The 13,592-nt window shown below is 33.4% G+C and overlaps 3 protein-coding genes across 6 annotated transcripts; 1 reads left to right on the top strand and 2 right to left on the bottom strand.

Annotated features, from left to right (window-relative positions):
- On the top strand, positions 283 to 3,944 carry LOC109344588 (glycerophosphodiester phosphodiesterase GDPD6). 3 transcript variants are annotated; one of them, XR_002107333.1, is made up of 9 exons: positions 283 to 401; positions 875 to 1,053; positions 1,372 to 1,555; positions 1,817 to 1,891; positions 2,079 to 2,188; positions 2,534 to 2,752; positions 3,152 to 3,307; positions 3,507 to 3,856; positions 3,900 to 3,940. XR_002107333.1 is itself a non-coding variant. In XM_019583357.1 (9 exons), exons 1-8 carry the CDS (start codon positions 386 to 388, stop codon positions 3,744 to 3,746), a joined length of 1,179 nt encoding a protein of 392 aa, XP_019438902.1. In that variant the 5' UTR covers positions 283 to 385; the 3' UTR covers positions 3,747 to 3,755; positions 3,787 to 3,944. The 3 variants fall into 3 exon arrangements, 2 of the variants coding, with proteins under 2 accessions (XP_019438902.1, XP_019438899.1); XM_019583357.1 differs by having other exon boundaries at positions 3,507 to 3,755; positions 3,787 to 3,944; XM_019583354.1 differs by having other exon boundaries at positions 3,507 to 3,944.
- LOC109344583 (replication protein A 70 kDa DNA-binding subunit B-like) lies at positions 4,593 to 7,767 on the bottom strand. Its single transcript, XM_019583348.1, has 12 exons — positions 7,577 to 7,767; positions 7,337 to 7,483; positions 7,063 to 7,233; positions 6,747 to 6,924; positions 6,388 to 6,658; positions 6,211 to 6,313; positions 6,001 to 6,125; positions 5,838 to 5,916; positions 5,610 to 5,754; positions 5,232 to 5,392; positions 5,026 to 5,146; positions 4,593 to 4,936 (listed from the first exon to the last, which is right to left on the bottom strand). The coding sequence occupies exons 1-12, from the start codon at positions 7,702 to 7,704 to the stop codon at positions 4,736 to 4,738; spliced, it is 1,830 nt and encodes a 609-aa protein (XP_019438893.1). The 5' UTR covers positions 7,705 to 7,767; the 3' UTR covers positions 4,593 to 4,735.
- LOC109344601 (putative uncharacterized protein DDB_G0286901) lies at positions 8,923 to 11,709 on the bottom strand. 2 transcript variants are annotated; one of them, XM_019583365.1, is made up of 3 exons: positions 11,510 to 11,709; positions 10,048 to 11,027; positions 8,923 to 9,240 (listed from the first exon to the last, which is right to left on the bottom strand). In XM_019583365.1, exons 2-3 carry the CDS (start codon positions 10,968 to 10,970, stop codon positions 9,093 to 9,095), a joined length of 1,071 nt encoding a protein of 356 aa, XP_019438910.1. In that variant the 5' UTR covers positions 10,971 to 11,027; positions 11,510 to 11,709; the 3' UTR covers positions 8,923 to 9,092. The 2 variants fall into 2 exon arrangements, with proteins under 2 accessions (XP_019438910.1, XP_019438912.1); XM_019583367.1 differs by having other exon boundaries at positions 10,048 to 11,020.

Genomic DNA, 13,592 nt, shown 5'->3' with positions numbered 1-13,592 from the left:
TTCCTTAAACAGAACATAAAAATATAGTAATTTGCTATATGTTTTATGCCCCCTACTGTTCCACATACAACTCTCTCTTAAAATAAATGTGTTGTTTACAAAAACCGTTTTTCTTTAAATATCATATGAAGTGGATAATTAATGAATAATAGTGCCACCAGATATTTGATTTCTATAAGAGGGTCGTGTCTATTTGGTATTTAGTTGAAGAGTGAAGACTCTTCTTCTTAAGTCAACGGCATCAGAAAATAATACGGGGTATATTCTTTGACCCAATACACTATTTAAAACATGCCCATTATTTATTTATATCTAGAAATAAGATATTGCTTTTCAAAAACTGTACTTTACAATCATAATTGGAGACAGAGCAATCTCTGTTTCCATGGCTTCCTCAAACAGTAAGATTTTTCTTTCTTTTTCACTTTTCATAATATATGCTTCTTTGTTTTCCCTTCAAACTTTTTTTATATTTATTTGTTATTTTTTGTATTTCAATATTTTTAGCATGCATTCAGATTTTTACCCTTTTTGTTACTGTTCATCTTCTGAGGATTTTTACCTTATTTGTGTTTCAACCATCTTAAACTTATAGTGTCATTAATTTTGGAATGTGTCTTCCAATGATATGAACAATAGTCATGATCTTGAACAGGAACTTATGACAAGGTTTTTTTTGTTTCAAATGTCATGCTACAATTATTATTTAGTATCACTAATTTGAGTTGATCTTTGATTTCCCATAATATCCCTACTGATTGATTTGGTTTTTTTAACTTTCACTTGTTTGTGATGTATTTTTCTCATGTTTGTTTGGATATGATTATTGTTCATATTGTTTCTTAACTTGGTTTGATAATTATAATCTGAACAGGTTTTGCCCCTCTGGTATTTATGTTGCTCATTATTGGCTGCACTGCAAGCCCTTTGTATCCACTTCATCGACATGAGCATCACGAAAGTAGGAAGCCACTACAAACGTTTCGCCCGTATAACATTGCACATCGGGGTTCTAACGGAGAGTTGCCTGAAGAAACTGCTCCTGCATACCTGGTGAATAGGACCATAACTCTTCTGGCAAAATTGCATTCCTTTTCTCATTACTTTATACCTTATTTGAAAATTGGCCAAGATTATAACACACACAAAAAATAGTATCAAATGTATATCATTTGGTCATGCATACACTAGCTCAATGTTTTTTTAAATCGTTTTCGGGATTAGATTTTTCGAAGCTTCGGTAAATGTTAGCAAATGCAATATGTTACAATTATTTATGCACAAACTGGTATTAGGTATGATGCATATAACATAATGAGCATCATATTCATCTTTGGTTTATACTTGTCTAAAAATGAATCTCTCTTGCAGAGAGCTATTGAAGAAGGTGCGGACTTCATTGAAACTGATATCCTATCTTCAAAAGATGGTGTGCTTATATGTTTCCATGATGTTACCCTTGATGATACTACCGATGTTGCAAATTACGAAGAATTTGCAAACCGTAAAAGAACATATGAAGTCCAAGGAGAAAATGTCACTGGCTTTTTTACTGGTAATGTTGCTATTCTTTGTTCAGCTTCCTTGTAAATTCCCTTCATAAATATTTTTAGGAGATTAATCTCGTTGCAGCTGTTTACTACTTTTTACATAAACTCATAGGTATGGTATGCATCTAAATTTTCATTGTTTTAAGGGATGTGTATCTCTGAAGTTTGCTTATGTTCCAAATTATAATTTGCTAAAATACTAATACTCATTTGTTTTGAAAGATTCTAATTTTCTAAAATTGTTATACGTATTTGTACATATGCAGTTGATTTCACTTTAAAGGAACTAAAGTCATTGAGGGTGAAGCAGAGATTTAGCTTTCGGGATCAAGGGTATAATGGTTAGTCTGTCCTTACAATTTATATCTTCCTATTCTATTATGTGTAGTTTTCTCGGAGGGAGCTATCTGCTCATTCTGCTGACGACTCGTTTTTCTCGTGATTATTTTCATGAAACTACATTTACTTTGGAACATGCAAAAGTTGCTAAACATATGTCTATAACCTAATACTTCCAATCTCTTTCAGGAAAATTTCAAATCATCACTTTCGAAGAGTTCATTTCCATTGCATTGGAAGCACCTAGAGTTGTTGGAATATACCCAGAGATAAAGAACCCTGTACTAATCAATCAGCATGTGAGTATTTTCTCCCTGGAATCTAACAAATGGTTAAAATCAAACGGAAAAAAAATTAAGTTATCCTAGAAGGCAGAACTAGTAGATGCTGGTTAGTGATGGTTATATCATGTAGAATCAATGAATAAAGGCTCCTCTTTACTTTGAATTAAGGCTACTGAATTAACGATTATTATAATAGGTGAGATTAAACTGTCAGAACTCTAGAAGGGTGCAAGTTTTGTTGCAAAATCTTACAATTTCATGCTTGATACTTTCTCTTAAGTTCTAATATCTTTAGCCAATTCATTTTAGAGGCTGTGCCTGCATATATTCAATTATTCATAAAGTTGAATCAATCAACAGGTGAAATGGGCAGATGGTAAACGATTTGAGGACAAGTTTGTGGAAACACTTAAGAAACATGGATACAAGGGTTCATACTTGTCAAAAGATTGGTTGAAACAACCTGTATTTATTCAGTCATTTGCTCCAACTTCACTTGTGTATACATCAAACCAAACAGACTTGCCCAAGATATTGTTAATCGACGATATTACTGTTCCAACTCAAGACACAAACCAGGTGTGTAATGTAACCCCCGGTATAGCCTCCCTGAAGTTTCATTGTGATTATTGAGCTTCCTTTGAACTTCTCTGTAAGTCATGTAGGAATGGCTTTCATTGTGATAAGTTATTCTTAAAAAAAATTCACCTTTCCATTTTCACCGATTTTTCCTGTTAGCCAGCATTCTTATTGAATAAAATGTTGAAAATGGTAAAGGCCCTGCCGAAGTAAATCATCCATTCCTACATGACTGTACCTTATTTGTCCCTTGGTGTTATCCCAGATTTTATGTACTGCCTTATTTTTTTATAAAGTAATACTATCTGCATTTTATTTTCTACAATGCTGTTGTCAAATTGTAAGTGAAGTTGTCTATTCCAAAGCCTAACAAAGTAGTACTCAAATGATGACGTGCAGTCATATTGGGAAATTACATCCGATAGCTACTTTGACTACATAAAGCATTATGTTGTGGGAATTGGACCTTGGAAGGAAACAGTGGTACCTGTGATAAACAATTATTTGCAAACTCCTTCTGATATTGTTAAAAGGGCACATGCTCATAACCTGCAGGTATATTTCTTGCTTGAAGCATGTTTACTTTCATATGACTTCATCGACAATGTTCAGAAAATCGTACGGAAAGTCGCCATTTTCTTTGTCGTATGTGTGTAATGAGAATCTGGTTGACATCTGCTCTATTTAATTTGCAGTCCATTGAATTGATTTGGTGCTAAATACATGACAATATGAATTGTTGATAATGATGCAGGTGCATCCGTATACCTATCGGAATGAGAACAAATATTTGTGCTTCAACTTTAATCAAGATCCATATCAAGAGTATGATTATTGGGTCAAGAAGATAAAAGTTGATGGCCTGTTTACAGACTTCACAGGCAGCCTTCATAAATATCAGGAATGGACCTCGTCTAACCGTCGCAACAATAGTGATGACAAGACTGCATCCAAGCTATTGCATAAAATTGCTTCCTTGGTTGCCTCTTATTAAGGGTAATGAGAAGTTGAGAAGGGACAATGTGGTTGTAATGTGTAGTATTTGGATTAGCTCATTTTGTATGCCAAAGGTCTAGTAAAATTGTTTGGTGGATAACATAAACATATCACAATTGCTTAGATTGATTGACTTTTGGTCTCATCAATGCTTAACATGCTAATAATATGAAAACAACACTTTCTTGTTTCCTAAGTGCAAGGATCAAATGCTAGCAATCTCATCAAATGAGATGAATTTGTCTTGAGGAATGTGATTACTTGAAATGAATATATGCATAATATGTTACCTAAGAAGTTTTAAATTAATGTTATTGCAGATTTAATTGCCTCTCCCCAACCATTATATATTCCAGGCAGATTAAACATGAGTTTCAATACTCAACAACCCCCATCCATGGCGTCCTTGTCCAACCCTTTAATATTCTACAGAACCAAAAGAGTGTCCAAAATAGAATTGGATTTGTATTTTTTATATATACAATGATAACAATAAAACTTAAACTTCATACAAATTTGCCCAAACTCTTCACCATTAACCCAATTCCATTAGCTAACTACTGTAGAATTAAAAAGGAGAATGGCATGAAAAATGTGTTCAAATACCATAAGATAATTAATTATTGTAGTATGTAATGAGTAACTTATTTTATGTGGGAATTTTAGACGCTGACAGAAAAGAAAAAAAGTAATCTTCACCCCTTAGTGCAAGCATATATATATATACCAAGAAATCTGTCTACCACGTAGTGCAAGCATGAGCTACTATTCAGTTCAGTCTCATACTCAGAATGAAGCAAATTTCGAATGAACCAAGGTAATACTATAATGGATAATCAACAAAGTAGTAAAAAGTAGATGCAGTATTATATTAAAGTACAACTTGGAAGTTTCCAGAGATGTTTCAAGTCAGCAACAATTTATAGTATAAACCACCAAAGGAATCCATAATTACAACCAGTAACATTAACCAACAGCATGATCATCTTATTGAGAAACTCCCATCTTTGATATATCTTCCAGGAGGAGTCTTGACTCAGTAGCGAAGTCAACAGGAACAACTGATCGAGCTGTAATCCTTTGCCGCTTCTCATTGTTATACTCATTCTGAGTAACACTAACTCGGAAAAGATGTGGAACCCAAATAGCTTGTTTCAATTTCAGTTGATAAGGACTATCTTCTCCATCCTGAAATTAACAAAAGAAGTTCAATATTAGCATCAGATAAGACTACCACTCAATTGTTCCATGAATTAAGAAACGGTAACTAATCTCACCTGTGATTTAAGGTTGTCAAGCTCATCAGCAGAGCATCCAATAATTTTCTCAGCCTCCTCATTAAAGATTGAGAGAAAAGCCTCTCCACTTGCATCAGAAACTTTTACAATCATAATATACCTGAAAGGGACAGACCGAATATTTTAAACACACCATAGGTCTAGGAAACCTTCACAATGAAATTGATACTTGCAACTTTCATTACCTTAAATTGCATTGATCATCATTTTTTTGGCAAGCCTCACACCAGTACCCAGCACCAATGCTTTCAGTAACTTTCTTGTTGCAAGTTTTACATGCACGGTACCACATTGCCTGGTCAGACTTGATAAAGCTTATATATCCTCTAATGCTGAAAAATGCAGGCTGCCCAAAGCAACACAACAAACTATATGTTAGAGTCATTACTATTAGACATGGAGAACTCAGATGACATGGTCCATTGAAATTTGCAAAAATTGAGAAATAGTTTCATTTAACATTCTTATCTAACAATAACAAATTAAGCTATATTAAATAAAATGAAAATCTAAAACTAGAATCTGCAATTAGATCAGAAAATATACTATTCAACAACAAATACCTTGTCATCCCCCAAGGATGGGTTTGAAGTTATGTGAGAAAGCAAAACACGGTCAGAGTACACTGATCTGTTTCCGTACGTGGTTGCAGGACTTGATCCAACCCCTATGGAAGCCATTGCAGCTTCCTTGCCTTCAGAATCATACCTGGTGAACAAAGAAGCATGTTAAATTATAATCACAAAACTACAATAACAATAGGGCAAATAGATTTATGATCATTGGTATACCAGCATCTGAGTTTCTTCGCTTCAGGTATGTCTGGATTTATCAGAACTGCACTTCTGCTTACAGTCGACAATGAGACACCTGAAATATAAAAGATTCAAAAATGATAAAAATACAATCCTCTTACACTGTCCCATTCATGCAAAAGTTTATGTCTTGGCATACCATGGAAGTCCCCAACCTTGAGGGATTTGATAACAACCACTGGAGATTGATCAGCAATGTCAAGCAACTCTTGCCCTATATTAGTAGCAAGATCATTCCACAATGACAAAACAACAGTCTTCTTTCTGCAATAAGAATAAATTCTTTAAAGTTTCACTATGATAATGAACAAAACAGTAACGATTGTATAGAAAAATAGCAAACACTCACGTGTCATCGGCAATAGTAATATCACGCTTTGGAACAGTCTCATTGTTACTCTTCCTTCTAATGCTCATTGTTGAGGACACATTCTGAACAACTCCAACAATATCTGAAATTCATAACAGACATTATAGCAAGAGAATAAAAAAGAGATATAACAACACATCTTCAAACAACACTCACCAACAAGTTCATTCTTATTGACATAAGGACCCAACTGATCAATCTGAACAAAACTGAACTTTGTTGCAGGAACAAAACCCGCTTCTTCAGCAACCTCTTCCACCTCAGAGTAATCATTCAGTGTCATTTCATAATCATTTTGGACAGTTTTAAACTGTTTATTAGCAACTTTTAAAGTTCCCTTTGAAATGTAGTAAACTTTTCCTAGAACAAACTTGTCATAAAATTTCCTTGCAGCCTCATTAAACATTTTTGCTTGAATCTGAGTACCCTGGAAAAAGTAATAAACCACTATATAATCTTCAATAAATTATATGGATACAGTATATTATTCAAAGTAGAGTGTAAGTGTTTCTTACATCTTCATCAGTCAACTCCACATTGAAGACACAACCTTCTCCTCTAGCATTCTTATATGTATGCATGTTCCCTTTGCTTGTAACACTAACCTTGATAGTCCAATTACCCTGATAGGGATTCAATGATACAAGAGGATTCACCCTCCGCGACATGGCCTTACGTTCAGTACGAGTCACACTGAAACCACACAAAAATTAAATAAATAAATAAAGCAACAAAACCAACAATATAGCCATATAAACAGAAAACCCAATAACAACCTAAAACTCCAACACAAAAAACAGAATAGGAACAATAACAGAAGAGTAGACTCACTTTTGATGCTGTTCATGAACAATCTGAGCAGCAGATTTTGCCACCATTTCTTGTTTTGGCTTCAAAATAATGCCAGTAGCAGAAGAAGCAGAACCAGCAGTTTTGACCTCATTCTTTATCTCCGCTTCAAGCGCAGGGGAAACTGGTTCACATTTGGTTACAATAAGATATCTGCAACATAAAAACAAATCAAAGATTATAACTTGATAGCAATCACAGAAAAAATGAGTTAAGTACAATTTTATGGAGTAATAGAAACAAAATTAGGGCTTACTTCTCAGGTTTGTTTGGAATGTCATTAACAGTGTAATCAATGATGCGAATAAGACCTAGATTCTGAATATTCCCAGAGTGTACCTCAGGGTTCAGATTGGAAGGAAGAATCGCCTTCATCTTCAAATTCCCATCATTAGCATTAAACCTTTTACAAAAATAACAGTGAAAGTTACAGATCTAGCAATAATGATAATAATACAATGGTAGAAACCGAAAGAGAATGAAATAAAAAACTTACATGAATCTGTTGCCAGTAGGTTTGAGATCAAGGACTTGAAGAACAATGTCTGGGATAAGTGAAGAAGAATCGGGTGAAGGGTTAGCAAGAAGAAGAGAAATAGCATTTGGGATCACTGATTTGGCCATTGAATAGTGGAGAATGAAGAATGAAGAATGAAGAAGAAAGGGATAGAGAGAGAGAGTGTTTTTGTAGAGTGAGTGTTGTGGCGGGAAATGTGGTTTCAAATGTTATGTTGGCGGCTTCTCAAATATTATTATTCCATAATATTGATTTGTGGAACTAGGTTTTCTCTTATCACTCCGACCAATGTCGAAAAACTAGAGTCGGACGTCAAATCAGAAGAAATTGTGTATTAGGTTTAAACGGTTAAGTCGTTCGGTTTGATTGAATGATTCCGTATGTAATTAATAATTTTTATCTATAAATATATAGTTATATATAAATATGATTAATAATTATGTATAACTATATTGAAGTAATACGTTTTCGCCTTTTTTTAACCGTAGTAAAACAAAATATTAGAGCAGTATTAATTTTTTTTATTTTTAAGTAATTGTCTGGGTTACTTCCCAGGTTTAACCGCGTTTAACACGGTCGGACCAGAGTTTTCCCGATTCAAAGCGGTCCAACTCTCCCAAGTCTAGTTCTCACAACATTGACTCGGACACATCTTTTATCTCAAAATATGCAATGTCGTGTATTACTTGTTATGATAGTAAGAAAATACTTATTAGAAAAGTTGACTTAAATATAATTTTTTTAACTAATATGATACAAGTAATACACTTTACATGAGATATAAGATGTTGTACTCCCACATCAATGGCCCCTATTAGTCACATATCCTGAAAATAATTAGTTCATTATCTAAAAAGGTGAGAGAATACATTTGATTAGTAACAAAGAAAATATTAATATTCTCATTTCTTTGTTTCTTCCATTTTTTCATTTCAATATAGGTATACACAAATCTTTAATATTCTTTTTGTATTCCTTTTTTTCAATTCCTTTTACTGGACAATCACACAGATAAAAATTGTTAACTTATATGCATTTTTTTGGAAAGGAGGAAAAGAAAAAGAGTTATCTTGTTTCTTTATTTGTGACGGGATTTTTTTCAAGTAAATTACTTCTAAAACTAGTTTCAACTATTACAAATAAAAAGAAAAACATGTACTTGTCTTTTTATTAATAGAGATAATTTTCTTAGTTATTCTAATAATCAACTAAAATGATTGTTTCCACGACATGACCTTCATGTCACAAACACAAAGCATGAAATATTATTGCATTAATCTTCACGTCAATAAACAATTAAACTAAAGACCATTTATACAAAGTTAATGAGAAAATTGTGCTTGATTTCCCAACTATATATTGTACAACATAGAGCCATAAACATAGACAATAAAATAAAATAAAAATGAAGAATTAAAACTAAGTGGCTATATCTATTTTACAAATAGAAAATGGTTTTTTGCAAAAAGCATAAGACACTATGATTCAATGATGGTCAACTACAACAAGGAAAACAAGATAGCCACCCTTTAGAAGGAGGGTTTGTGTTTGACTTTGAAGGCTCATCAACTGCATTTGCTGTTTCTTTTCGCTCTGATGATTGCTTCTGTTGCTTTTGCTTCTCTTCACCCTTTGATGAAACACTTTTATGACATTTCAAAGTAATATCAAATCAGTTCAACTATTTGCTTACCATTCTTTCTATCAATTCATAATCATATTCTCACATTTTTTTCATATCCCTTTTTCATCTTTTGTATAACCATTCATGTATACTAATTCTTGTTTCTAAAACAAAAAACTTTTCAACAATGATTATAAAGCATATGTAAAGATGGTATATGAAAAAGGTCAGACAAAAGTTTTTCTTTTCCATAAATCATTGTCCTCCATTAACAAAGTGATAAAAAATACTAATTTTAGTTGATTAGTCATGTAAATATTGATATAGAGTGTTACGACTTAAGTATTACGAGGAGAATCTAGCCCAAAAGACTAATCTATTAGGTGGTAGAGTCTCATGACTTTAGTACCACATTGAGTTTGTTATTTTACCCGGTGTGAGACTCCTAGATTGCTGCCCTCTTTGAGAGCCGACGTCCACGACGACTTTCACTCCATCGACACTAACCCGATGGTAGCCCTTTCTTTTTTGGCGGTTTCACACGTCTACTATTATTCAGTAATATACCTTATTCAGCATGTAGTTAGTCATTTTCATGACATAACTCTCAATGAAAGACACCAATTATTAGGACCTAAGCACATGAGGAGAATCTAACTCGTAAAACTAGTCTATTATGTGGTAGAGCCTCATGGCTTAATAACACATTTAGTTTGTTATTTTCCTTAGGACTACTAACATAGACCCATAATAAATTATGATGTTAAACAAGCACAAACATGCATTTATACATGTGAAAAAGTGGTCACATAAGTTCAAAGCTTACGATTGAAAAGCAAAGGATTGGGTGCTCCCATCTGATTGACGACGAGCATTAGAGTTTTTATCATCACCTCCTTTACCAACATCCTCATTGGTTTTGCTAGTTTCCATTATAACCTCTCTCATTGTCTCAGCAGCTTTTGCTTCAGTTGCTTTTGCTTTGGAACATTCTACGTGCATTTCAGCAGTTCTTTGGCTTATATCATTAAACTTATTCACTGGTGTTGTTATTACTGGTGCTGTTGGTGGTTGAGGACTTTGTGAAGTTGCTGCATTAGGTGGTTGAGGACTTGGTGAAGTTTCTACGTTAGGTGGTTGATCAGGCATAGGCATTTCATATGGCTTATCTAACTCAGTAGATTTATTATTGCCACCACTGAAGTTAGGTATTTCATTTGAGAAGCTCATATTTCCCATGTAAATGCTGAACAATGATTCATTAGATGCAGTGCTCCATTCCACTAGTGCATTATTTGTGTTGTTTCTAGCAAAGACATGTGATGGAAAAGTGTATGATGGGTTGGTACTAGAATCCCCTTGACGCTCCATTACTTGCATGGGAGGGTTTTGTATTTCTGGTCCTTTGTTTGTGTTAGGTTCAAAGTTTGATCCACTAGAACTGATTGGGATATCATCATCACTGAATTCTGCAGCAACATTATTGGCCTTGTTGTTTGTACTTGTTTGATCTTGGAATGGATTTCCTGGTGATGGTTGATATGCATGATCATTAGGTGAATCTAAGAAGGGGTTTTGGGGTGATGATAATGATAATGGAGGAGTTGTGTTATTGCCCAAATGGTTAATATTTGTGCTTCCATGTGCTTGTTCTGTCAATGGAGATGTTTGTTGAAATTCACCTAAATTTGTGGCATCAGGACTAGTTCTCAAATCACCACTAGAACTATTCTCACGTGCACTTTCCATCACCCAACAAGATTGAGTGATTCAAGGTCCAAATATTCCAATGCCAAATTCTGTAAGCTGTGAAACAACAACCTCTTGTAAAACTCATCTTAAAATATCATCTTATCAACCATGTTCTTTTGAATGCAAAATGTGCTTATATATATAATAACAACCAAACATTTTCTCATTATGTTATGTCAGTGTTCTACCAAAAAACCATAGATATTGAAATATTCTTAATAGTTTCACTAACTTTCAAATTAAATGTTATACAAGAGATGAACAAAATTACTAGATTTTCATTTTCTTTGAACAAAAATGTTGCAAGATATTTAATCATCTCTTAATCTGATCTACACAACATAGAGATTCAATGCTACATTTGATCTAAAAACATCCATAAGGAAAGAGAAACTCATTCATTTCCATTAATGAAGAGGTAAGTGTCACATAATAATACACGAAAAGTCACATGTAATAACATTTTTTCATGCAGAAAGTAAAATCAGAAAAAGAAAATAGATTCTGAAAGAAATAATTTAGAAAAAAGTGCTTACAGAAAAAGCCAATATGAGGAAAAGATGAAAAGAGACTGCCGACTAGGACCTCCTGCTGAAATCATCTAAGCCTGAGATATGGCCAAGAAATCAGCAGTCTCAATGCCTCTACAGACTAAGAAAGATGAAAGGGTATCAACAAAATAGGGAGAAAGTTAAATTGAAGAACATGACAGACAAGAAAAATGATGAATTGGTGCAACAAAATGTTCAAATAAAACATAAGGTGTTGCACAAGTTTAGGCATTTCATTCTCTCCTATTTCTTTTCCAACCAAAGTAACAAACTTGACATATTGTGTTAAGGACAGGTATAGTTGCCAATTATACAATTTAGGATCACGCGTGAAATAAACAAGGTTGCCTAAGTTATATGGACAACACAACACCAATGGATACTCACATATAAAGAATGTCCAAAATATATATATATATATATATAATGATAACAATGCATTTGTTAAGTTTATTCAAGTGTGAAGTTTTACCTTGAATATGCGAAAATGAGTGAAAAAGTTTATAAGTAGGAAAAACTATTCTCTTAAGGTTTTGGTTCGAGACGTGATGTCTCACTTGTGTTTCTCCACTCTTCTCATACCCGGTAACAATGGAACTCCCCGGTGGTTGGAGAATATCGGTCGCAGTCTGGTCCAACATGATTAGTAATAACACTACGCCAGAATAACAAAACAACAATGTTTAAAATTGTCATTTAAGAGCGCTTTTGGGAAGCTTTCTATGCGAGCGTGAGGGTAGTAGTACATAAGATTACATTCAACAGCTTTTTTGAAGTGTCGTAGAAAGGAGACATTTATCCGCGTTCACTGAAGCAGGTGCATATCTCCCAAACATTTTATCAAACACATGATAAGCATGTCAACTCCACCACATAACTCAGATTGATTCTAACTAGTTTAACTAAATTGGGTGTAAGCAAATCCCTTATATATATATATATGGAGTTACTCAATTAACACCTGTAATATAAAAAATGCGAGAACAATAAATCTAGGCTTATAATCACGCATAGATAGTTAAGATTAAAATTTAGTTATTGATCACATGATCATTTATTTTAACGTTGATTGTTTAAATAAAATTCAATGATTCCTATTAACTCTTCTATTTTATCATAGTAAGAACTCTTCTCACCTCATTCACTTCTTATATTTATATATATGTCAAGTGAAATTAAGTATGAATATAATAATAATCAAATCTTTATATCACTAAGATCTCATTCTATCTCAAACCAATCCAACGTTGTAACATAAATAAATAAATTAAAAACAAAAGGTAATGTTAAGAGTGGATGATCAAGAGTTGAGGATGGATGGTTGGAAGCTGAAGAGGGATGGGCGGAAAAGTATGTCGGGTAGAGTGTAAGAAAACACGTGACTTGGTCGGATGATCATATGGGCCTGTCGGGGAAGGAAGGAAATAAGAGTATTTTAGAGAGAGAATGAGAGTAAATAATATGGAAGTTATAGCAATAAGTATAACAATAAATGAGAGAATGAAAATTAATTATACTCATTGTATGATATATTCTATTTATAGATCTTAGGAAGTGCTGAGATGACATCTGGTCGTTGATAAACATCTAACGGGTACAAGAGACGTACTCTGGTCGTCCTTATTTTACTTGCGGATCTATTATTGTCGATTTGCCGAGGGGCAGGTAGGACATTCAAGAGACGTGACAAGTGGTCTGTGGTCTGACATTGATGACTAGTCAACGACACATTAAATGCCATGTCAAATGTGCATTAAATAACATGTCTGAAGTGCATTAAATAACGTGTCATAGACCTTAATGTCGTGTGAGAAACATTTAAACTCGTAAGCATTTTATAGACCCGTAATTTGTTTCCACTCTTAATCACAAGTGTGACACACAAAATGATATATTTTATGAGACAACATATATATTTTCATTTACAAGTATGAATAGCTTTTCACATAAAAAGTCTTGATCTTAATTTATTGGTTAATAAAATTATGTCATCTAATTACTTGCTCTTTAATAATAAATAATAATGATATAGAATTATAGATACATATATTAATATATATATATATAT

This window comes from Lupinus angustifolius, chromosome LG01, assembly GCF_001865875.1.
Source record: "Lupinus angustifolius cultivar Tanjil chromosome LG01, LupAngTanjil_v1.0, whole genome shotgun sequence".
Lineage (NCBI taxonomy): Eukaryota > Viridiplantae > Streptophyta > Magnoliopsida > Fabales > Fabaceae > Lupinus > Lupinus angustifolius.
The sequence above is the reverse complement of the archived record's forward strand: the minus strand, read 5'-3'. Positions and strand labels throughout refer to the sequence as shown.

Bases quoted from the DNA above. Each gene is read 5' to 3' on its own strand.
- LOC109344588 (XM_019583357.1), top strand. The intron at 1,892-2,078 runs GTTAGTCTGTCC...AATCTCTTTCAG, and splicing joins TCGGGATCAAGGGTATAATG to GAAAATTTCAAATCATCACT. The intron at 3,308-3,506 runs GTATATTTCTTG...ATAATGATGCAG, and splicing joins CACATGCTCATAACCTGCAG to GTGCATCCGTATACCTATCG.
- LOC109344601 (XM_019583365.1), bottom strand. From the start codon at position 10,970: ATGGAAAGTGCACGTGAGAATAGTTCTAGTGGTGATTTGAGAACTAGT. The intron at 9,241-10,047 runs GTAAGCTTTGAA...ATGTCATAAAAG, and splicing joins CAATCCTTTGCTTTTCAATC to TGTTTCATCAAAGGGTGAAG.
- LOC109344583 (XM_019583348.1), bottom strand. From the start codon at position 7,704: ATGGCCAAATCAGTGATCCCAAATGCTATTTCTCTTCTTCTTGCTAAC. The intron at 7,484-7,576 runs GTAAGTTTTTTA...TTTTTGTAAAAG, and splicing joins CCTACTGGCAACAGATTCAT to GTTTAATGCTAATGATGGGA. The intron at 6,925-7,062 runs GTGAGTCTACTC...GTGTGGTTTCAG, and splicing joins GTTCATGAACAGCATCAAAA to TGTGACTCGTACTGAACGTA.